Below are 20,807 nucleotides of genomic sequence, written 5' to 3'. Positions count from 1 at the left end.
GGCCGCCAGGCGGCAGCAGCGCCGCGGCGCCACCGCCCCCCCCCCCCGAGGAGGCGCCGCTTCCGGTTCACGGGGGCCGCGCGCGCACATGGCAGCGGTGAGCGGGGCGGGGGGCGCGGGGGCGGCCGGGGGGCGTCGGGGCGGGGGGGCCTCACGTGTGCGGGGCCTGCCCGCTTCCCCGTAGGGTGCTTCTGCCCCCCACGTAGGGGGGTCCCTGCCTGGTTCCCCCATAGGGCGCCCTCTCCCCCCCCATGTGGGGGTCCCTGCTCTCTCCCCCCCCATGTGGGGGTCCCTGCCCGCTTCCCCCCATAGTGACTCCTTCTGCCCCCCATGGGCACCTCTGCCCGGGGCTGGGTACCCCCCTCCCCGATATTGCCCTGCCCGGGCTAGTCCTGCTCCTCCTCCCCCCAAAACCGGGGGTCTCGAGGGCCTGGGGTCGCCCCTGGGTGCTGGGGGACCCTTTTGCCCCCACCTCCCCCCATTTGGGGTCCCAGGCTGGGGCGCCGTCGGCCTCTCCTGCCCCCCAAAGCCGCGGGGACCCCGCGGTGTCCTGAGCCCCTTGTGCCGCAGATCATGTCGCCGAGCGAGGAGGACGCGGAGCGGCTCCTGATCCAGTTCCGGGACGAGGCCGGGGAGCCCCTGGGCTCCCCCTTCGACGTCCCCCTCGGCATCACCCCGGACAAGCTGCAGCTGGTCTGCGACGCCCTGCTGCAGAAGGTGAGGGGCCCCCGGGGCCGCCCCCCGCCTCAGCCTCTGCCCGGCTCCAGCTCCTGCCGGGGCGCGACCCCCGCGCCGGTGCTCCTGCCGCATCTCTCCTAGGATGAGCCGGTGCCTTTGGCCTTCTACGTCCACGATGCCGAGATCGTCGCGTCGCTGGAGAAGACCTTGGCGGGGCAGGCCCTGGAGACCGAGAAGGTGCTCGACATCATCTACCAGCCGCAGGCGGTGTTCAGGGTGCGGGCGGTGACGCGCTGCACCAGCTCCCTGGAGGGGCACACCGAGGCCGTCATCTCCGTGGCCTTCAGCCCCACCGGAAAGTAAGAGGGTCCGGCCGGGGTGGGGGCACGGCGCGTGCCGGCGGCAGCCGTGGTCCTGGCTGGGGGCACCGCGCTGAGCCGGGCTCCTCCTCCCTGTCCAGGTACCTGGCGAGTGGCTCTGGAGACACCACCGTCCGCTTCTGGGACCTCAGCACGGAGACGCCGCAGTTCACGGCCAAAGGTGGGTGCGGGGTGTCCCGGGAGGGCAGCTCCTGCCCCCCTGCCTGCTTGGGGGGGTGAACGGATCGAAACCGTGGGTGCTGGGTGAGCCATAACGACTGGGAGCACGGCTCGGGGAGAGGAGCAGCTGTCTCGCTAACGAAGCAGAGAAACGGGGCCTGGCCGGGGGGACGCGGAGGGTTTCCTCCCGCCTGGGCCCTGCCGTGGGGCTGCAACGCGCCGGGCACAGACGGCCGCAGCTCTCGGCTCACGCCTGCTCGCGCTCTCTCCCCAGGTCACCGGCACTGGGTGCTCAGCATCGCCTGGTCGCCCGACGGCAAGAAGCTGGCCTCGGGCTGCAAGAACAGCCAGGTGCGTGTTGGCCCCACCTTCCCTGGCCGAGGGGCGAATGCGCCGGTACAGCCAGGCCAAAGGGGGGATCTAGCGGGATCTGCGGGATCAGCCTGGCCCAGGGGATCCTCGGCAGCTCTGTCCCGGGCTGAGATGAAACCTGACAAAGGGGCTGTGGGGGACGAGGGGCGAAGACTCGTTTCCTCTGGCAGTGGGGCGGGAGGTGCACCCCGTTGTCCAGAGCAAGATGTCATGTGGCCGTGTCGCGGCGGTTGCAAGCGGCCTGTCGAGCGTGCCTGGGAGCTGGTGCCACTGCGCCGGGGGGGGCCTGGCTTTGCCGTGCGGCCTTCAAAGTGGCCTTTCGAAGGGCTGCGTGCCGGCGCTGAGCCCCGCTGCCTCGCTGCAGCCCTTTTCCCTTTGCATAGGAAGGAGTCCAGGCTTTGGACGTGGGCCCTGGCAGACGGACTCGTCACGAGGGAGGTGTCTGGAGCGAGAAGGGGCATCGCCCGGCCAAGCCGGGGCTGCTGTTTGCGTGACCCAGACGTGCAGACAGGGCCGGGGCTCCCACGTGGACATGGCCAAATTCCCCCTCGTGGGATCGGCACGTGGGCCGTGCCCCGGCTGCCGGGCGAGCTGTGTTTGCTCAAGGCGCTCACGGAAATGCCTGCAGAAGCAGGAGCTCTCGATTGAGAGAGGCAGCGGTGGGGCGCTCGCTTCGGACGGGGTGCTCTGACCTTCGAGCGGTCTGGGAGCAGCGGGAGCGGCCGTGGAGCCGCAAGCGCTGCCGTCCTGTGCTCGGTCTCCGAGGAGCCGCTGGGATACAGGGCCCCAAGGAAACTGAGGCACCGGGGTGGCTCTGCCCCGCTCTGGTGGCATTTGGCTTTAACCCGGGGTGCTGCTTGTCCGCCGCTTCCCGGCTTCTCCCAGGTTCTCCAGTAAGAGATGACTAACGCCTTGGCTCTCTGGATGAACATTTATCTAGAGAGAGAAAAAACAACCGAAAACCAGCATGTGTCCCACCCACAGCATCCGATAATAAGGCGCATTTAGTGCTCTCTGGCTTTCATCGCGCTCTGCAAACATTCACAAACTCTCTGGCACGTGGTGTCACAGGCTCAGACTGGCTTTTTGGAGACCTGGATCAGTTTTGAGACGAGACAGATATTTTTGTCACAGCAGCATCTTAGGCGAAGCGGAGGGCGGCCAGGTCTCGTGCTTTTGAGATGTCAGCTGATGGCTGCAGGGACCTGGAGAGGAATCCAGCCCTCCCTTTCTCGTCCTTGCTTCTGCCAATGTAAATCCTGGCACCGCGAGCCCGAGGGCACCTCTCCTTTCTAAGTGGAGTTTGAACGTCCCTGGGGTTCACGTGACGCGCGGCCTGACGCGACCCTCCCGCTTCCTGTCTTGGTCAGATCTTTCTCTGGGATCCAGCCACGGGGAACCAGATCGGCCGGGTGCTCAGCGGCCACTCCAAGTGGATCACGTGGCTGTGCTGGGAACCGCTCCACATGTAAGTGATGGCCAGCCTACGCCTCCCCCTTTACTTTTAAGGAAAAGACCAGCGGAGCCTAAAGGGCAGTGCTGCTGTGAGCCCTTCTCGTGTTGCGGTGTGCAGAGGGAGGCAGCTGCCAGGTGAGCCGGGAGAAATGCATCCGGCTCACGCGCAGGAGCCCCAGCTTCTCCCTGCAGTCCTGGTGTGCTTGGCAACTCACCGCCAGCCTGTGCCTCAGTTTCCCCCTCCGTATAAAAAGGATACCTGCCTACAGAAAATGCTGAGTGTTTCCACAGTGCTGGAGAAGCGTTAGCCGTGCTCCTCCCCGGCGCTGGGCTGGGGACAGGAAAGCCTGTCCGCGTGGTGCCTGAGCTCGGCCCCTGCCAAACGCTCCCTTTCTGCCCTCTTGCATCCTGCTTGCCTCTGTCCTCTGTTTTATTTATCGTGAGGGCTGATTAACGATGCAGTCTCCTTATCCCTTTGATCAGCTAAAGCTCTGCCTGGGAGAGGTGGGCGGAGGGGGAAAGTTGTAGCTAATAATCCAAGACATTATAGAAATAAAAAAGGGCCCCTTCGGAGCAGAGCCCTGCAAATTGAATTCCCCAGTGGGAGTCTCCAGCTATTGCAAACAGTTAACTGGGTTAGCAAAAACTGATTACAGGGGAGGATCAGGAAATGGAGAGGAGGGAGACGACCCTGGCAGTGCTCAGCTGTGGCGTCTGCAGCCAGCTGCGCTCCCTGCTCCGCTCCCGCACAAAGCAGGAGCCATGTCCTCCCTCGCCCCGGCATCGCTCGCACGCTGGCAGCGCGGCGGGTCGGGGTGCCGGTCTTTAACGAGCCTCCTGGCTGGCCTGGCACTGCTCTGTGCTGCTCAGCTTTGCTTTTCTTCCGAGGACGGTTTTGTCTCCACCATGCTATTGCTCGCTGTCACCTGCCTGCGACCAGCTGAGGGGAGACGCAAGCTGGTGCAGCGGGAGCAGCGGTGCTGCAGGGCGGTGGATCTCCGTGACCCTGCAGATCTGATCTTAAGCCAAAAGAGCAAGTTGTCTTGTATTGACTTCTGGGCCCTTAAATCCTCTGGGGCTGATGTGGTCCTCTCTCCACCCAGAAACCCCGAGTGCCGCTACCTGGCAAGTGCCTCCAAGGACGGCAGCGTCCGCATCTGGGACACGTTGATGGGCAGATGTGACAAAATCCTCACGGGCCACACGCAGTCGGTGACGTGCGTGAAGTGGGGGGGAGATGGCCTGCTGTACTCCTCCTCCCAGGACAGAACCATCAAAGTCTGGAGGAGCCAGGACGTGAGTGAGATGGGCGGGCGGGCAGCCCTGGGGCCGCTGGCGGAGGGGGCTGCTCACACTGCACTGGAGCAGCTACGTTTTCTCTCCCTGTCTGCTCGTCCCAGCGCAGATCATGCCCTGGAAAATGTAGCTGCAGCCTGGATGCTGTATCCTCTAACCCCCTTGGAGCCTCTTGTTTTACATCATTTGGAGGGAGTAGCTGTTGTGCAAGCAAATGTTTTCATCCCTAAAAGCACAAAATGGGCTTAAAAGCTGGAAATGCCCCTAGAGTCACCTACCCTGGTGGGTTCCTTGCAAGGCTCTACTGGAAACCTGTCCCAGAGGTTCAGCAGTGTCACTTCCTCCCAGCCAGCGTGACTGCAGTCCTGCTGCTCAGTGAAGAGGGCTTAGAAAGTTCTGGGGTGGTCCCGGTAGCACGATGGGTTTGGCAGGTCCCGTGCAGTCCGGCTCTGCCCTACGCATCCCTCTCTAAGCGGGTCATTTTGTTCCCAGGGGGTCCTGTGCCGCACGTTGCAGGGCCACGCTCACTGGGTGAACACCATGGCTCTTAGCACCGACTACGTTCTCCGCACCGGGGCCTTCGAACCCGCCGAAGCCTCCATCAACCCGCAGGACGTGAGCGGCTCCTGTAAGTGCACCTGCGTTGTAGGCGATGGGAAGGACAGGAGCTCTGGGGTGCAGCGAGGAGACCTGGTGTCTCCTCTTAGTGCTGCCATGAGCCAAAACTGTCCTGAGAGCTGGGAGCAGGCCCTGGGCCAGCGTTGGCCGTGCTGACAGCCATGGTCCTCCCTGTCTGTGCGCAGAGTCCCGCAGTGCAGGGATTGGGAAGGCCACCCTGTGCTCGGTAGCTTTTGCCCCTGGTGTGGTCCTCAGCAAAGGGGAAGCGGGTGAGCAGTTGCAATATGCCTGCTTGGCCCACAGACCCTGGAGTAGAGGTGGCATCACAGGGTTGTAAAGTTTCCTTTCACCTAAGGATTTCAAATAGCTCCTCTCCCCCCCTCCCTTTCCCTCTTCCAGTGGCAGAACTGAAGGACAAGGCACAGCAGAGGTATGACCAAGTCAGGGTAAGTCCGCACTGGGAAGTTTGCCCCTACTGCATTTTATTTTACTGATGGAAGCACTAAATGTGCACAGTTGGCTGTTGACCCCAACACTGGGTATGCTTATACGAGCTCTCCAAGCCTGGCTTGTACGAGACTTAGGCTCTTTCATCCCTTTCTCAGGGCCAGGGGCCAGAAAGGCTCGTCTCGGGGTCGGACGATTTCACGTTGTTTCTTTGGAGGCCGGCAGAAGACAAGAAGCCGCTGGAGAGAATGACAGGCCACCAGGCATTGATCAACCAAGTCCTCTTCTCGCCAGACACCCGGATAATAGCTAGTGCTTCCTTTGACAAGTCCATAAAGCTCTGGGATGGTAGGACAGGAAAGTGAGTTTTTTTGTCCCGTTACAGATGTGTACTATAGACTGACGCAGTTTAAACAGCACCTGTGCAAGAGAACACCTTGTTCTGGATGATGCAGATTCCTTCTTGCAGTTGCAAGGGGTGCTGGTGGTGGTTGGATGCCCCTGTAATCCAGGCTTTAACCTCCTGCTGGAGTATCGCTGAGCTCTCTGGAGCAGCAGTCCTGCCTTTGTTCCGCGGCTGTAATTAGTAATCGGTGATTTAGTGGCCTCTCTAAATCCTGCAGGAGTCCAGGCACGTGTTTGCTCAGGTGGAGAGAGGAAGGGCGCATCTGTGCCGTAAGGCTGCAGCGTTGATAAGGGTTTCTCAGCGGAGGGGTCGATGGGAAGGGATTATCCTTTCAAAGGCTGTGAGCTCGTCTCAGAGGGTTTCTAGACAGACTGAATCACCAGCAATCGATTGCCTTATGTGTACAGAGCATGCGCGCTGGCTCGGGGTGTGCTGGGTGTCCCGTGACCTTGCTTGCTAGGAGCCAGAGAAGAAGCACGAAGGCAGGGCAAGGACAGGTTGGAAGACACCCACTCATCTAACAGCTTCTTGGTGCCTCCTTCGCGCCAGGTACCTCACGTCGCTGCGAGGGCACGTCGCGGCGGTGTATCAGATCGCCTGGTCGGCAGACAGCCGCTTGCTGGTGAGCGGCAGCAGTGACAGCACGCTGAAGGTCTGGGACGCCAAGACGAAGAAACTGGCCATCGATCTCCCCGGCCATGCAGACGAGGTGAGACGTCTGGGCGAGCTGAGCCGCTTGAGAGAGGCGGTGGTGACTCTTCCTGCGACAGCAGAAATAACTGGGTCTCCCTCTGATACTAGGTGTTTGCAACAGACTGGAGCCCGGACGGACAGAGGGTGGCAAGTGGAGGGAAAGATAAGTGTTTACGGATGTAAGTATCCCATGGTCTGTCCCTGGCAGAGCAGGATGTCGCAACTGCTCTGTGTGTCCTTCAAAGGCGCAGTTTCCTTGCAGAGGCCTTCACCGTTAGGGCACGATCTCTCCTTGCAGAGAGCACAGCGCTGGGCCAAATTCCAGCCTGGAGGCCTGCCCCGGTGCAGGAACTGTTGCTGTCCCCCCGTAGATGTCTAGAAAGCAGAGTCCCTCCAACTGCACAGCCAGTGGTGCAGTTGGGCTCTGATGTTTTGGCCCTCTTGCACTGGGCTGGAGAGGGGAAGGACAGTTGTACAGCAGGTCAGAGCTTCCTTTCTCGCCTCGCTCTGCCTCCTTGATCGTGCAGACAGACAGACAGCCACAGGCTCACGGGAGTTTCGCTGTGGCCGATGAAGGAGCCTGGCCCCGCGGCTCCCGCTGCGCTGCTCCCCCATGGCGTGCTGGGCTCTGCGGCAGCTCTGCCAGACCGCGGGACTCACGGCTCTTTCTGTTCGCAGATGGCGTAGGTAGGAGCAGTGACCAGAAGCCGCCGGTCTCAGCTGGCCCAGCCTTCGGCTCCGTGTGTCTGGGGAGATCTGGGAGGCGATGGACGACGGGCCATCCTGAGCACATCTCCTTGGACCCATCAGCTGCTCTCCCCCGTGGATTCTTTCCTTATATTTATTTAAGGAAATTTTAATACCGGTTCTTACCAAGAGCTGCACTTTGCAGGATGATTTCCTCTGAACATTACAGCAGGGATATCTCGTCTGCCTCCATCTCAAGCTGCTTTTTATTGAAATTTCTGCCTTGCGGTAGCCTGCCCCCTTTCAAGGGAAAAGCACAGGGTGGGGGTGGCTCATGCTCTTTGCCTTAGGAGGAAGCCTGCAGGGAGGAAGGCTTTTGTGGGAACAGAAAGGGGTGTCCTTGTGCGACCTTCAGAGGGGGAGAGAGGAAGGGGAACATCGCTGCCTTGCAGACTTCTGCCCGGCTGCGTGCCTGCGGCAAAGATCTGCAGGGAATAAGGTGAGGGAGCTTCTCGTTACTCCAGTAAGGTTTTGCCTTTACACTCGTCCCGTTCCTTACAGGCTGTGCTGAGGGGTGTTTTGGTTGGTTGGTGATCCTCCGCATCCATGGGGATGAAAGAGCCCTGCCTTGCTCATGCATTCGGGGCTGGGTGCAACAGGCATGGACTTTGTACTGCCAGAGCTGCGCTGAGTTTTCAGGTCTCAGTGGTTCTTGGAACGGGGGAAGCGAGAGCGTTTGTGTCTCTGCACAGGGACTCTCCTTCTCCTCTCCATCGGGGGAAGCAGGGACGGAAGGGGGGATGAGGAGTGGGAAGGATGGAGCAGGTGTTTTGAGCGGTGTGTGTCCCATGGCCTGGATTTGTGTCTGCAGCAAGGCCAGGACTGCCTTTAAGATCCCATCACGGCAAGTGGCAGAACTTCCATTGCACAGACCTGGCTCCTTCTGGATTTCTCAAGCACATTTACTTGCCCAGTGGGTGAGAGGGGTCCATGCTCCGGATTAAAACACTGCTTTTAACATTTGTAAGCTTGCTGATAAGTTTTTTTTTTTTAAATATTATTTTATTTATTTTTTTTTGTTAGTCAATACAGGCTTCCAACAGTCATGGAGCAAATGGACCTGGGTTTAGTGTTTATTTCCAGGATGGTTAGAAACCAGTGGAAATCAAAATGTGATTAATAAGGAGTAGAGATTGTACTGTCAGGTTTAGTTGCAGCAAGTTAGCAGGAAGACCAAAACGTTCTCCACAGCCCTCGTACTGCGGCGGATGCTCAGTGGCTAATTCAGCTCAAGCTGGGCGTGCGGTTCTCAGATGTTTCCTAGCCACAAGAGATAACGCTTTAGGACTTTGTTCCTGCTGGCAGGCTTGCTTTGGAGCATGGAGAGGGGATGGCGCGGTAACGACGTTAATGGCTATTTGCTTGTCTGCTCCTCAAACAGTCACGTGAGCAAGAGACTGGAGCAAGGGGTTACGTCTTTGATGTGACTGAGAACACAAATTATGTCCCTTTCGTTGTGGTTAGCGTCTTTTTCCACCAGCCGGATCAGCTGGCTCTGTCTTTGTGGGATCTTCTGGGAAGAGCTCAATATGCTGTACCTGCTCTTTCGTTTCGGTGGGTTTGGGGGACTGTGAAGGCCACGTCATGTCCGTTTGCATAAACTTTGCATAAACAAAGGCTTTTGTAATTTGCTGCAGTTAATGTCATGGCAGAGAGCGGTTTAAAGCTGGTGCCTGTGCCCCCCAGGCGGCCATGCCCTGGGAAGGAGAGGCATGCCGATGCGTGCCGGTGGGAGCGGGTGTGATGGACTTCCAGCCCAAGCCAGGCCGCTAAGCCATTTCCTCGGCTGCGTGTGCGAGGGGAGCTCCTGCGCCCTCCCGAGCTCGGCTCTGTCCCCGTCCCCTGGTTCGGCTCGGGGAGAGCAGCAGCCCCTGCCAGCACACGGCTTTTCCTGCTGGAAGAGGGGCTGGTGCCTGCCGTGGCCCGTTGACCTGCGGCATGTTTCATCGTGGGGTGGCTGGACTGCAGGGCTGGAGGCGGTGATCCTGTCTGCGGGGGCCGCCTGGGCTCTGCGCGTGCACGAGCACAACGCTTCCTCCTCCGCTGATTCCCAAAGCAAAGCAGCTGCCGTGCCCCGGCCGTGCTCCCCGCCCAGGTAAGCTGTTGCCGTCCCTTCGATCTCTCTGCTCCTGTAGTACTAGGCATTGAGCAGAGTCTGATTAAAACCCGACTTCCTAAGACTGGACCACAAAGCTTTTCCAAAGCAAAATGCAAATTCTTGAACAAAGAGATGGCCTGGAAGCGAGTTTGCACCCAAACAAGCTGTCCCAGCCTCATTCTTTCTTTGACCTGATAGCGGGGAGATTTTGAGCCCCGCTATGTGATGATTTTGCGCATAGACCAAATTGTATTCTCCTATCTAAGCAGCCGCTACTATTTTTATCATTCATGCAGCACCAGCCTTCATGCATACTAAGTTCTGGCTCCTCTCCATCCGTATTCCTGAGCGGTCCCCCGCCGCTCCTCCCAGCCGCGCTCGGATGCGGGCGGCGGTGCGGGGCCTCGCTCTGCAGCCTCCTCGCTGCTCCGCCTCGGGGGTGGCTGCCTTTCGGGCAGGAAGCAGAAAGAGACCTTGATCTGCCTCGCTCTCCTGGCGACGCGAGCTTTAATTAGCTAATGATTAGAATTGCATTTGCAGCTTTGGGTGGAAGGTTTTACTAATGTGTGAGACATTACCACTTCTTATTAAAATACAAGTCTAGAAGGTAAGCTTGGGTTTTCTCTTTGCCTGGAACCTTTTCCAGGTACCTGGAAACCTTACAAAAAGTATGTACTGAAATATTCAGACTTTTCAAAAGCTGTGTGATACTAATCTTGGTATATGCTGCTGGTTTAGTCCAGTATTACCCAATTTATCCATTACCAGTACTGCACAGGTATGCCTACAACATGGGCATTACTTTTCATTGATAATACAGAATAATTTTAAGCACATCCACCTTATGCGGTGCTCCTCCCAAAACGCCCTCTGACACTTCTCCTGTAAAAGCTGTGATACCTCAAGGGGTGCCACCATTGATTTTGTTGTTACGAATGCCTCTCCAGAGTGATGTGAGGACAGCGATGGTCGAACTGGGAAGTATGCCAGGGCTCTGAGTAAAGTTTAGCCATCTTGATTACCTTCCTGGGCGTAATGGAGAGACGAGAACAGCGAGAGCATCCAGAGTGAAACAGGCTGTCCTGGACAGCGAGGAGGCTGCAGCGGGATGGGTGACAGGCTGATGTCCCTTTGGGTTACATCTAGTTAAGCGGGGCCTTAGCATCCCTCTGGGAATTGCTCCCAGGGCTGCACGCAGCAGCTCTGCCCACCTCTGCGGAAGGGCTTGCGGAGGGGCTTCGGGGCTGCGCTGCCCAGACCCAGCCGCCTTGGACCCACCGGCTCATCCTCTACCCGACTCATCTGATCTCCTGAGTGTTTTCCCAGCTATCCCAGCAATCTAACTTCCTTGTGGCTTTATTGCCTGGTGAGAGATTAGGGGGGAAAAAAAAAGGTTTGATGAACAGAAAGAAAATCAGTGTCTTAATTATTCTTCGTGAGCATTAGGAAAAGCAGTCTTCTCTCTGCCTTGCGTTAGGTCAGCCTGGGCACCGTTCAGGTGCGGTTTCTGCCTCACAAACGACTGCATTTTGGTGGCGTGGTAGCAGAGTGTTTGTAAAGAGCAGTAGCGCTTTCAAGTCTGAAAGATGTTCTGGAGACTCGAACGCTAACGTCGGTGTCCAAAGGAGCTGCTGCCAGAGGAAAGGATACTTCCCCCGTGTACTTAGATGAACAGCCAAGAAGGTGCTAATTTCTTCCCAGACCTGTAGCTCCTGCGATCGCGAGTCCTGGCTTACGACCAAGGAATTAATTTGGCTGAACCAACGTCATCAGGAGCAACAAATGTGTCCCCAGCGCTGTCACCCCTCGCTTTCTTCTCCTCGACCCGGGAATTCGGTGGCCCTGGCTGAGCCGCGGGTCGCCGGTGGTCTGTGCAGGTGGGCTGCAGCTATTCCAAAGTGTGATATTAGGAAAAAACAGCACACAGTACCCTGTTGTGCTTTTGAAGGCTCACCAAGGTCTGTTGGACCACAGTACCGGTGTTGGCCGCCTGGCATGCTTTCTGAGGGCACTCTGTGCTTTATTGCCACGTTACGCGGCTTGTTGGAGCGGAGCAGCGGTTCCCTTGCCACCCTTGGTGCTGAATGTGCCGTTCAGCCCGTGGGGAGGGACGGAGGGAGGGAGAAGCAGCACGAGCAGGACAGGGCGACCGTGCAGCTCCGGCTGGTGACCAGCACCTTCAGGGGAGCCGGGCAGATGCAGCCCACGCGGTCTCTGACCTCTCTGAGCAGCGAGGACAAGCGAAGGCGCTGGGCGTTGAGGGGTTTCTTGCACTCTGCAAACACTGATGCCTAGAAACTCTCCCAGACTGGCCAAGGACCCCGTTAAAATGAACAACCCGCGCGCAAACGCCGCCGGCCTTCGCGGAGGAGCCGTTTTTCAGATCTCGGCCCTCGGGGTCCCGCTCGGATCCCAGCGCTACGGCAACGCGCTTAGTTATTCTGGTCAAACCTCCCCACTGCTGCTGCTGATTTGTCCTTGCTGCGCTGAAATAAACCTGCTCGAGGGCCCCGTCCCCGCTGCGAGGACAAAAGGACATCAGACACGCCGCTGCCCAAGGGACACGGGTCTTGTTTCTGAACCGTAACACAGAACGGGTGGCTTAGAAATTCCCCAAGTGGCTTTCTCTATTTGAACGGGACCTATTTGTGTGTTTTGTAGCTTCCCTAATATGCAGCTTGTGGCGCAGGCATTGGGTTGAGGATACGTGCCGATGCCGAGAGGATTAACACTGAATGCGAAAGTCAGGGGATGGGAATAAGCAGCCAGCTCTCTCGGGGACAATATTTCCTGAATCAGAATATTTAACACATTAGGACTTGCGGGCTTTTTCCTGGTTTTAAAGGCCCACTGTGAATATACGTTGGAAAGAGCTTGCAACACCTTAATTTATGATTAACTTGAAATATTTTTACATCTCATTTATTCTTTCCGCAGCGTTCTTCTAAGCCACTGAAATTATTTGGCCAGCTTTGCTCCATCAGCTTTGTATGTTAAGTTAGGGCTATGTAGGATTTTTTGGAGGGAGGCTCAAAACTTTGGAAAATAAAGGGGGAAATAGCATTTTTTTTTTAAGCTCTGTGGTTCTCTGATACAAAATAGATTTGTTAGGATTTCCCTGATGCCCCCATATGACACAGAGCGTAAAACGTCCTTCGTAAAACTGCTAATATCTCTTGCTGAATATTTTTTCGTCCAGGTGCGTTGCCTTTGGAGCAGTGTCTAGAGGTGAAGGTTTTGCCGTGGCACACAAAGCTGTCGGTACTGGGCTTTGAATCAGAGTAAGTCAACAGAGATAAGTGAAGACTAGGGGTAGAAGCAGCTGCCTCTGCCTCTGCCCGGCCGCTGTTGGGGTCTGCGAAGCCCAGGCAGTGCCTCCCGGGCCGTGTCCGGCAGCCGCCCTCGCGTCGCGGGCACGAGGCGGGGAGCGAGGGTTAATCGCTACTGCGTGGGTACGCGGCGGCCGCAGGGCCGGAGGCATCCGGGGCTGTCTGGGAGGCCGGACACAGCTCGGCGCACGTGAAGCACAGCTGCCGAGGCGGCGCGATGGAAAACGCGGCCGGAGAAAGGGAGCAGCGAGGGGTGGACGGCCAAGACGGGGAGCGGGCACGTAGATGGCGGCGGAGGTCAAAGGCTCCGTGCGGCTGTGGCATGCGGTGAGCGGTTTTTATTTTATTTTGGGGGCACATGTGGCTTGCTGTAAGCACCCCTGGCTGATCTGAGGTGCTGGGGACAGAGGCTGTAAATCAGAGGGGTCATTCGGCTTTGTGAGGGGACGGGCCGAGCAGCTCGGGGCGTGTGTCCTCCAGCTGAGCCTGGTGTGCGGCCCGGGGAGCGGCAGCGGCACCCCAGGCCCGGGGGAAGCGGGGCTCCGGGAATGGACGGGCTGACCCCGCTCCCTACCGCCGGCTGCCCCGCGGCGGCCGCGGGCGCCCCAGGCCGCTCCCCGTCGCCTCAGCCTCGCCGGGGCCGCGGAGGGCGCCGGAAGCCGCAGCGGCCTCGCGGAGGCCCGGCCGGCGCGCGGCCATGGCGGCGCGGCCCCGCCTCGCGCCTCCGCCGGGTTAACCGGGGTGACGCACTCTTTGGCCGCCGGCGGAAGCAGCCGAGCGCTGGGGGCCTGCGCGCTGCGGCCTATAAAAGGCGGCGGGCGGCGCGGAGGGGCGCGCAGTGCGAGGCGCGGCTGGTGCGGTGCGGGTCGTGGCGCGGCGGCCTGAGAGCGGCGCTTCCCCCTCCCCCATCGACACCCCCGCTCGCTCCCTCCCTCCCTCCCTCCCATCCCGCGGGGCGGGGGAGGAGGGCCGGCGGCAGCAGCACCCACCCACCCGCGGCCGCTCTTCCCCCGCCCCGCTGGATGCTCCGGGGCTCGGTGCCTGAAGGGGGCCGCGGGGCCATGGGGGCGGGCGGCGGCGGGGCGCCGAGCCCCCTTCCCCGCTGAGGGGCCCGCGGCGCCCATGCCGCGCCGGCCGGGCCGCTGAGAGGCTCCGCCGCCACCGCCGCCTCGCCCTCCCCATGCCCCACGGAGCCCCTCGCCTCGGAGACGCCCTGCAGCAGCCCCGGCGGCCCGGGGGTCGGCGGCCGCCCCCGCGCTATGCGAGCAGCTGCCCCCGCCGCCGCCGGGGGCAGCCAGGAGAGGGGCAGGCTCGCGCCCCGCCGCCGGCTGCCGTGAGGCGGCTGTAGCCGCCGGGAAGAGCCCCTTTGTCTGCCCGCCCGGCCGCCCTCGGCGGGGCTTCATGCCCGGCTGAGGGGGGATGGAGGCGGTGGGGGACTTTGAGTACAGCAAGAAGGACCTCATCGGGCACGGGGCCTTCGCCGTGGTCTTCAAAGGTCGCCACCGCAAGGTAACAGCGCGGGGCGGGTTACACAACGCCAACGCCGCCCGCGGGGGGGGGGGGGGGGGGCGGCTCTTCTGGGGACGTTTCTTGCGATTTGGGTGTTAAGGGGGGCGAAAAAAGGGGTGCGGGGGGGGCGAGCTGCCGGGGGGGGGGGGCAGGCCGCTGCTGCCAGGGCCAACCCTGCCGCCCCGAGCCGTGGCAGATTTCTTCTTCTTATTATTATTATTATTATCATTATCGTCCTCTTTTTATTATTTTTTAATTTTAAAGCGCCGGGGCTGCGCTGTGCGCTGCTCCCTCGCCTGACGGCGGCTGCCGCTGCAGGGGAGGCCGAGCCCTTTGTTTGGCAGCAGGGTCATGTTTGTCTCGCTGGATAACGAGGGATCTCACAGAGAAGGGGGCGGGGGGGGGAGAGAGATCATCTCCTTTGGGATCGGCCGAAGATTTCCTAAATTCGGAGGTGCCTCCCTGCCCGGCCTCGTCGCCCCGGGTGCTCGTGGCTGCGTGATGGGTTTCTCGAGGCCGTGAGAGTTTATTGTGGTGCCGGTGTCCAAAAGCGCTCTGCTTTCCAGAAAACCGCTCTGCAGGTTTGTCCTTTCGGAGCCGGGGAAAGGGCCCGGGACTTGGAGGGATCCAGCACAGGGGTGTTTTTGCTTTACGGAAAATGAAAACGTTAGAAACTTTAAAGGCCGATGGAGACGCTTCCACCTTACACATTAATAGAGCTATTTTTAAACAAATGTTTTCCTGTGCCCTTTTCCTTACAAGCGTGTCAGGGTGTGAGAAAGCTGAAGCTAGGAAGTCTTCGAAGAAAAGTACCTTAATGATTGAGAGGGGACTAAAAAGCAAACAGCTCAGCTGCGGAAATGGCATATGTGTGATTATTTATGTTTTAATAATTTTTTTAAGGGTTTAGAGTCGATGGAAATGCAGTGTATGTGGATTTAGGTAGCTCTGAACTACTGAGGAATGGAACAGAGTTCTTGGTGGTGTCATGTGATGTAGGAGTAATCACAAGCAGGTAGAGTAGGGATGAGCTTGCTGTGTTTCCTCCGCTGCTTTACTAGCTAGCTCTTATCAGATAAAATTAAAATGTATAAAATTGACAATAATTTTCTTTTTATTTCCAGAAAACGGATTGGGAAGTAGCCATAAAGAGTATTAACAAAAAGAACTTGTCAAAGTCTCAAATTCTACTTGGGAAAGAAATAAAAATCTTGAAGGTATGTTAATTTGCAGTGTTTTTTTAAAGCTGCTTTACTTTAAAAAGAACAGAGACTTTTGACCTAGTTCATTCTGGGTCATGGGTAATATGACAGTAATTGCTATCCCACCTTTCAGTTCTTCATTCCAGAAGGTATCCAGAACTGAAAAGACCAAGAAAAGAGACAGATATATTTGCTATTTCTATTTCAGATATATATTCTGGAAATAGTCTCGGAACAGATTAAAAGCATGTTTTTGCAGTTTCAGTGGAAAACTGTTGTAGAGCCAGTTTCTGTGCTTTACCTACTGCACATCTAGAAAACTTTGTCCTTCAGGATGCTTAGTCTGGTGCCTTTCCCAAACAGTATGTGTAGCAAAAGTCATAGCAGAGACTGAAACATCAGTCTCTGATCTTTCTTTATCTTCTTTGCCCAAAGGTGGCTTGAAAACTAAAACTGGCATGCTGAATTTGATTCTTAAAGCAGTCTTCCCATTTCTGAGTTGTGTTAATTGACTTAAAATGTGTAGTGTAGGTCTAACAAAGGGAAAAAAAAAAGGAGTTCTGTGCTGTTTTCCATGAAATGCCTGTGTGGATGCTCTCTGAACGTCACTACGTTTCATCTTATGTAGCGTTGTGGTAATTATTAGTGTTGCTGTCTTTACGTGTTTTCAAGCTTCTTGAAACACATCGCTATTATAGTCTAGAGTATACATTCTAGAAATTCTAGTGTTGGTTGAGTTAGTGTGCTGCAAGTACTCAGCAGAGACCCTTTTATTTTGAGCAGTTGCAAATAATCATGCGAACTGTCCTGCAAGTTTTATATGGTGTAGTTTGGCATGATTTCCATTTTGTGTTTTCAAGTCAATCTTCCCATTTTACAATGTGATTGATTTTTCTCCTGAGCAAGAAGTTGTGTGAGACTGCAGAATTAAATTTAGTTAGTTTTTGGTACTCATCAAAGGATCTTGTGCTGTAGTACTTCCTATAACAAGACATGGAAACAAATTCTGGAATCAAATCTTATGATTGCTCTAAAGATACTGTCTAATTCCCTGTTCCTCCTGTTATTGTCTAAATAGCTGAGATTTCCTCCAAATTCCATCAGATGGCAAAAAAAGGATACTATCTTTCTGTGTAAAATTTGATTCTCTTCCATTATCACCTGGCATATTCAATTTAAACAATCATCATAATGGGCTATTTCCATAATACAGATATTTTGTTTTACAGGAACTTCAGCATGAGAACATTGTAGCTCTCTATGATGTCCAGGTAAATTATATCCTGATGCGTTTCTCAACATTAAAATTTATTTATGAAAATATAATGCATATATAGGGCAAGTAGAAATTTTTAAATGGCATTTTGTTGGTGCAAGTAATTTGGTATTGAAGAAATCCAGTTCCTTAGCAGCAGCCTGGGGATGTTTTCTCATCCTCAGCACATCATGTGCTTATTTTATATTGGCTGCTCTTAATAAGCAGGTGCATGGTTGCAACAGAAAGCTGTGAGGAGTCCGGTTCACTTCCAGGCAGCAGGGGCGAATGAAAGCCTGAGAATCTCTGCAGAGGCTGTTTGTGTAGTCTGGTCCTGTCTCTAGAGAAAAAGCATCAGCTGGCTGGGCTGGGCGCTCTATCGGTGGCAGTAGCTATTCTCCCCCTGAATTAGCATTGTTTCCTTGGCCCTGTAATTTAATTGGGAAGTCGGTGTTCGTGGATAATGAGTGAATACACCTGAAGGAAAATGTACTAGTAGGAGTTGATCTGAAGCAAGTGACATTAAGAAGACATCATAACATTAAGAAGACATCATAACTTTAAATACTCTGTGTAGAAAAGGAGCAGTGCCTTTGGGGTATCTGTAGCAAAGAAATGTATAGCTCTGTGTCACTGTGAGGAAGAACTGAAGGAAGTAGAAGAATGGGATCACGCACATGTATGTTGCTGTTAAACAGATAGGATAAAGATAGAATAAAGGTTGGGCAGATTGTTTGGATCTTTTCAAGTAGAAGTAGGTATTAAATTGCTTTAAGTTGTCTTCCTCTTATTTATTTATTCCCAGGATTCTGACTGATAAGTTGAAGGAGTTATTTTCCTATTAGTTATTACCTCTTTAGGGTAGCATATCCTACTTAGTAGGAAGTTGGTTTTTTGTATCTTAAGGCCTGTTAGTGTTGAGTAAAGCTAAATACAAAATGGTGTAAGTTATGCAGCCATTCCTTCTGCTTGAATAAGATCTATACATTTCTCTCCTGGGCTCAATTCTAATCTTAAATACAGAGTCACATTTATGAATAAAATTATTAAGATCAGCCCTTGGGGCACTGCATAGTTAAAGCAATGTAAAATAGACAATTTCAATGTTCTTCAGCATTTTGTGTCTTTGCATGCTTGCGTCCTAAAAGATTTTCAGCTTACACACAGATGTTCATCTCTAGATAGGGAAATCTGTGTTCACAGGATATACACCAAGCAGACTCAGGTTTTATTGTATATAGCACTACAGGACGTATACTAACTTCTGTTGACTCTTGATACAGTTAATGGTGTTCATGTTGTAAAGGGCTGTGCATCAAAACTTCCCATTTGGGTGTGTAGACTCTCTCCCTTCCGTGTCTTGACTTCAGAATTCTGCATTTTGAATGATATTAGCTGCTGTGAGAGGAAAGTATAACCTGTACTTCTTGAGGAGATGAAGCTTTCCTGAGAGATGCTAAATGGAAATAATGTCTCAGCATCCTAAATTTAGTATATCCAGACATCTTAAGAGAAACTGCAGTTGCTGACTGAGGGTGTTGGTGTGTGAGTAAGCAGCTGACTTTCTGATTTATCATTTACAGTTGTTTATATGTGAAGATTACTTATTAAGCTTTGCAGCTTAACCTGAAAGCAGTTGACTTTGTATGATGTGTTTTGATGATTTAATGTTGTACATCATCTAGCTGTAAGTCTTGAAGATGCTCTTGCTCCTTTTGATTTATGCACTGAGCATCCATTAGGGAGGAGAGGACAGAGTACTACACTTGTCTGTGGTTTTTTTTTTTACATAAAGGTCATTTAGAAACATAACTTTTTCACCTGTAGCACAACAAGCATGTGTCAGAGTACTCTAAGAGTCAATGTTAATCTCAAGACTTCTTGAGTGATTAGTCCTATGTTCTCAATTTGAGAAGGGGATGTTCCCGTTTGTCACTGAATGCTGCACTTAAAAAGAACAGTTACAGCAAAGAGAAGGAAAAAAACGTGTCTCATACCTTGGATATATTTCAAATACGCTCATAGCAAATATAAAGCTTGGCAGTATGATGCTACTTGTGTAGAAGAAATTGCTTTGTAAATACGGTTTGGAGAATGTGACACTTGCACAAATCAGCCTTTGCTTTTCTACATAGGGCTATGTTTGTGAAATACTATACATCATTAACTTGTATGATTATATTAATTTATAACCCAGCAAGAATGAACAGTATGCAAGGCATTCACATGTCTGGTAGTCTGGTACACCTACTAATTTTCTTCGGGATTTCATGTTCTAGCATGTACCGCCCTCTTTGTTTGTCACAGTATTGCGAACACAAAGATATAGTACAGTAGATAAGGCTTTGGGAATTCAAGCAATTTTTAAGCTACAGAAACTATTTTTTTTCCTCTCCATGCTGGAGCCAGTGGAGTCTGTGTCACAGTAGGGAGTTCTCAGTGTGACTGGCAGTCTGTTTTATTTTTATAGTTGTGTTGGTCTGAATCTTTTTTTAACCTTAGTTTGAAATAAGAAAATGCCCAGGTTTCAGATATGCTGTTTGGGAGACCATTTAGCTGAATAATCCCCAAACTAATCGTTGTACTAAATTTTCAGATGGAAAAGTTGGTGTGCAATATAAGTGGCAAAACCATGTGAAAAAAGTGTAAATGAATTGTACTGAAGAATAAATATTTTTACATCTTTTGTGGTGTTAAGCGAAATTACTCGTACATAATGGCAGTACTTTGAGACTAAAGCTGTATGCCTACATGGCAATTTGGAATATATCTTTTAAGTTTCAGAATGAGAGGGTAGTTAATGTTTTACATGTTGCAGAAGGCTTCATTTTGAGTTGTATTCACGTGAGCTACTTTCACATATTCTCTTTCATATCTCTGTTCATTTATGGTTGTCTTTTTTTGCACAATCTGTGGTCAGTCACATAAGTCCATGTAATAAAAATGTGTATGCTGTTAAGACTTTTAATTAGATCTAAGGAGAGCCTGTGAGCCATGCTGCTGATAGTACATGAACCTTTTAAAAACCTTCTGCAGTGCTGTTGCTTCAGCTCCTTATGAACACCATCTTGATATAGTACTTTTAGTATGTATGGCCTCCACTGAGTTAAATTACTAGAAATGCCCATTCATCTGGAGACATCCCCAAATCAATTGGTAAGCCATTAATGTTGTATATGCATTGGTTGGCACTAAAATTTCTTGAACTGATGCCAAGACAATAATTGTCCTTGATTTCCGTAAGGTGGTTACATGCAGTGCTAGCAGGTTTGATCTGCAGTTAAGCATTTTATGTGAGCAGAGCGTATCCTTGCTGTTTGTGCCATCTCGGAAGCTGAGGGATCTGCAGAAAACAGGATGTGGAGAGCAGTGGTTCTAAGACTAAAGACTTTTGTGGAGACACTTAAATGTATCTTTTCATCTGTGAGAAAGAGATGTTTTGCAGTAGCAGGGCTCTGAAAAATAAATATATGCAATTCACCTCTAAAGGTGAAATTAATTTTTTCATGAAGAGAAATGTTTAAAAAAATCAGAACATAATAGATGAATAGCAAGACATAATCTGTTGAGACATTTCTTTTACTTACCTTCTTGTGCAAGAGTTTGGTATTCTTTCATTCCAGAGTAACACTACTCTCGTAACACTAAAATGGTATGAGTGTGTGTGTGTGTGTGTGTGTGTGTGTGTATATATATATATATATATATACACACATATATATATATGTGTGTGTGTGCAGCTCTTCTCCTGTGGTAATGCTATGGGATATCATTGATCCTGCAAAGAAGATCAGAGAATCTTGGATCTCATCAGATTAATTAGAGAAATGTAATTCACTGTTTCTCAAAAGCAAAGAGAGTCTAAAACAACTTTAACTTAACAGCGCAAAGTGTCCTTGGACAAAATACTCTACTGGGTATGAAGGTATCAGCAAGTTATTTGGAATGTGCTATATTTAGGCCATGAATTTACAGTTTTGTACAGTTCATGATCCCAAGTATGTGTTGAATAGAGCTAATCTTTTCGCAGTGCCAGACAGTGCCTTTTTTAGCAAATAATTTAATTCAAAACCTCTTTAAAATGTCAGACACCAGAAGGAAAGCCTGTAATGTATCTTGGAGAGAGGTGTTTTGGTGGAATGAATTAATGGCTTCACTGTATG

At 53.2% G+C, this 20,807-nt stretch overlaps 2 protein-coding genes across 3 annotated transcripts in view; both read left to right on the top strand.

Annotated features, from left to right (window-relative positions):
- Positions 1-45: 45 nt before the first annotated feature.
- NLE1 (notchless homolog 1) lies at positions 46-8,878 on the top strand. The gene is made up of 13 exons (XM_026101479.2): positions 46-97; positions 571-717; positions 820-1,037; positions 1,139-1,218; positions 1,492-1,568; positions 2,960-3,057; positions 4,148-4,340; positions 4,833-4,968; positions 5,358-5,404; positions 5,564-5,766; positions 6,361-6,520; positions 6,613-6,683; positions 7,183-8,878. The coding sequence occupies exons 1-13, from the start codon at positions 89-91 to the stop codon at positions 7,193-7,195; spliced, it is 1,452 nt and encodes a 483-aa protein (XP_025957264.1). The 5' UTR covers positions 46-88; the 3' UTR covers positions 7,196-8,878.
- A 4,611-nt stretch (positions 8,879-13,489) lies between these two features.
- The window catches only part of ULK2 (unc-51 like autophagy activating kinase 2), a 44,093-nt gene continuing 36,775 nt past the window's right edge, over positions 13,490-20,807 (top strand). The window contains exons 1-3 of one of the 2 annotated variants that reach the window (XM_026101364.2): positions 13,490-14,187; positions 15,312-15,404; positions 16,619-16,660. In XM_026101364.2, coding sequence (XP_025957149.1) covers positions 14,098-14,187; positions 15,312-15,404; positions 16,619-16,660 — 225 coding nt within the window. In that variant the 5' untranslated portion in view covers positions 13,490-14,097. Of the gene's footprint in view, positions 14,188-15,310; positions 15,405-16,618; positions 16,661-20,807 lie in introns of those variants that run through there. The other variant, XM_064523179.1, reaches the window with a different exon arrangement.

This window comes from Dromaius novaehollandiae, chromosome 19 (genome assembly GCF_036370855.1).
Source record: "Dromaius novaehollandiae isolate bDroNov1 chromosome 19, bDroNov1.hap1, whole genome shotgun sequence".
Classification (NCBI taxonomy): domain Eukaryota; kingdom Metazoa; phylum Chordata; class Aves; order Casuariiformes; family Dromaiidae; genus Dromaius; species Dromaius novaehollandiae.
The sequence above is the reverse complement of the archived record's forward strand: the minus strand, read 5'-3'. Positions and strand labels throughout refer to the sequence as shown.

Bases quoted from the DNA above. Each gene is read 5' to 3' on its own strand.
- NLE1 (XM_026101479.2), top strand. The intron at 718-819 runs GTGAGGGGCCCC...CATCTCTCCTAG, and splicing joins GCGACGCCCTGCTGCAGAAG to GATGAGCCGGTGCCTTTGGC. The intron at 5,405-5,563 runs GTAAGTCCGCAC...TCCCTTTCTCAG, and splicing joins AGAGGTATGACCAAGTCAGG to GGCCAGGGGCCAGAAAGGCT.